The sequence below is a fragment of the Seriola lalandi genome, unplaced genomic scaffold (genome assembly GCF_002814215.2).
Source record: "Seriola lalandi dorsalis isolate HSWRI2012SDOR001 ecotype SW California unplaced genomic scaffold, Sedor1 jcf7180002054984, whole genome shotgun sequence".
Classification (NCBI taxonomy): domain Eukaryota; kingdom Metazoa; phylum Chordata; class Actinopteri; order Carangiformes; family Carangidae; genus Seriola; species Seriola lalandi.
The window spans coordinates 747,644-749,843 of NW_019525533.1; the positions used below are offsets into that span (position 1 = coordinate 747,644).

The 2,200-nt window shown below is 40.8% G+C and overlaps 1 protein-coding gene across 4 annotated transcripts in view; it reads right to left on the reverse strand.

The window, feature by feature from the left end:
• Positions 1 to 362: 362 nt before the first annotated feature.
• LOC111647320 (protein NLRC3-like) overlaps positions 363 to 2,200 on the reverse strand; it is a 6,059-nt gene continuing 4,221 nt past the window's right edge. For 3 of the 4 annotated variants that reach the window (XM_087171308.1, XM_087171309.1, XM_087171306.1), the window contains 2 exons: positions 1,704 to 1,877; positions 1,095 to 1,477 (listed from right to left, as the gene is read on the reverse strand). In XM_087171308.1, coding sequence (XP_087027434.1) covers positions 1,252 to 1,477; positions 1,704 to 1,877 — 400 coding nt within the window. In that variant the 3' untranslated portion in view covers positions 1,095 to 1,251. Of the gene's footprint in view, positions 899 to 1,094; positions 1,478 to 1,703; positions 1,878 to 2,200 lie in introns of those variants that run through there. The other variant, XM_087171307.1, reaches the window with a different exon arrangement.

Consider the following 2,200-nt stretch of genomic DNA (forward strand, 5'->3'; position numbering starts at 1 on the left):
AAATTAATTTTATTCCATGATTGCTACTCGACCGACAACCTGTCCTCACTATGTAACATTTAAATCTCCTCTTCTAATCTAAAACGGATAATTATCAAGTAAGAAGAAAAAACCCGTTACACATGGATACCAAAACGGAAATGTCAAAATAAAGGGCCGGAAACACGAGTGACCAGTCTTTGATTACGACAGAAACTAATACCAGCTATTAAAATGATCTCTGATGATTGCTTGATGCTTTACATGTCTACAGACATGTGATGAATTAGTAAATAAGTACGAACTTCAATAAATTGAGTTTGTTCTGATTTTTCTCTTTTTACAACGAATATCATATACAAAATAAAAGATGGTGATGCTGATTTTACACAAAAATCCAGACAGTCGTCCTCCATTTATTGAGATTGTCAGTGAATATTTCCATCACTGAGGCTGTGTGACACTCAGAGACTCTTGATTACTTGGAGCTTTAGACTTCAGGATTTAGTGAATATCACAATTGAACCCATGACCTAAAATTTCCCAGTAATATTTTGATTTTCTTGGGTCATTTGGTCAGGACCATTAGTAATGTAGTGTTTCTTAGTAGTGTAACTTAGACTTTCTGTCTGTGAATTTTGTGTCAATTTACATTGATGTTGTCATAAACACAATCTACACTGTGTGTGACAGTGGAGCTGTTCTCAGATCAGTTCACACTGCAGCACTGAGATTCATCTCCACTTCTTCTAGTTCCTCTTTCAGTCACTGCTGGATGAAGCTCTCCTCTCCTCTCCACCTCCCAGTACCATGGTCCAATCAGAGCCTCTCTACACACCAGCTGCTGATGCTGCTTCAACATCTGGATCATCAGGACACGGCTCATCCTCTCTGAACACACGCGTTTCACCACTTCCTGCTGTTGAGAGAAGACAACAGAGGTGGTAAATCAGTGTTTACAGTCAGTGATGCGGCATGGACTTCCTTTCAGCTCTCATGTTAATGTGTTGGAGTGAACATTGAGCTGGGGGCTCACAGACCTGCAGAGACTTTTAATATCAAGTCCTTTTACTCTGCACATTGCACTCAGTCCACAGTGGAAATAAACTGCTGAGTCATGAAGGTTCATCACTGCACCAACAGTTTAGTGATGGATTTAATGTCGTTACATGTCAGCTGATGTCAGATTTAAACAGATTCTATGTGTGTTGATGAACATCTGATCTGCTTCTCAAATATTAAATGACAAATAAACATGGACTCTGTCACTGTTTAGTACAACACTGCTGAAAGCAGCATGGACTGACTCCAACCCTCTACTGACCTCAGAGTCTCCAGTCGACAGTCTGGACTCTCCAGAAGATCACACAGCTGCTTCACTCCTGAATCCTGCAGCTCATTTCCACTCAGGTCCAGTTCTCTCAGGTGAGAGGGGTTGGACTTCAGAGCTGAGGCCAGAGAAGAACAGCTGATCTCTGACAATCTGCAGGAACTCAGTCTGAATAAAGAAGAAATCATGTAGATAAAAATCATTAATAATCAATCGGATATGTCGGAATCAATGAGCTTCTCTCTAAAATGAGTAGAGTGACTTTGTCCTTCTGTTGTTGTGGATCATCATCATGTCAGCTTTCTACACACATCATCCACATGTCACCACAACATTCATTCACCTGTTCATGTCAACAGGTGAATGAATGTTGTACAACAGTCAGTGAACTGACCTCAGAGTCTCCAGTCTACAGTCTAGAGTCTCCAGAAAACCACACAGCTGCTTCACTCCTGAATCCTGCAGGTCGTTTCCTCTCAGGTGCAGGTCTCTCAGGTGGGAGGGGTTGGACTTCAGAGCTGAAGCCAGAGAAGAACAGCTGATCTCTGACAAACTGCAGGAACTCAATCTGAATAAAGAATAAAAGATGAGAGTTTAGAGACAAAGTTCCTGCTTGAAACTGTTCAGTATGACTTTCATGTTGGAACCAGCAGATACTGAAACATTTGTAATCGTCTGTAAACATGGAAAAATATCTAAATTTGAAAAACTTCAAGGAGAAATTTAAAGTTACTTGTAAAGTTTTAGGTGACAGATTATCTTTCTCATCTTGTCTCTCACACAGCTCACACACTGCTCTGCTTCTCTGACACTCACTGAGCAGAGATGCGAATCAGGGCATTAAGGCGACTGTTCTATGGAAAGTAGCCAAGGTTTGTCCAAAAAGTTGTT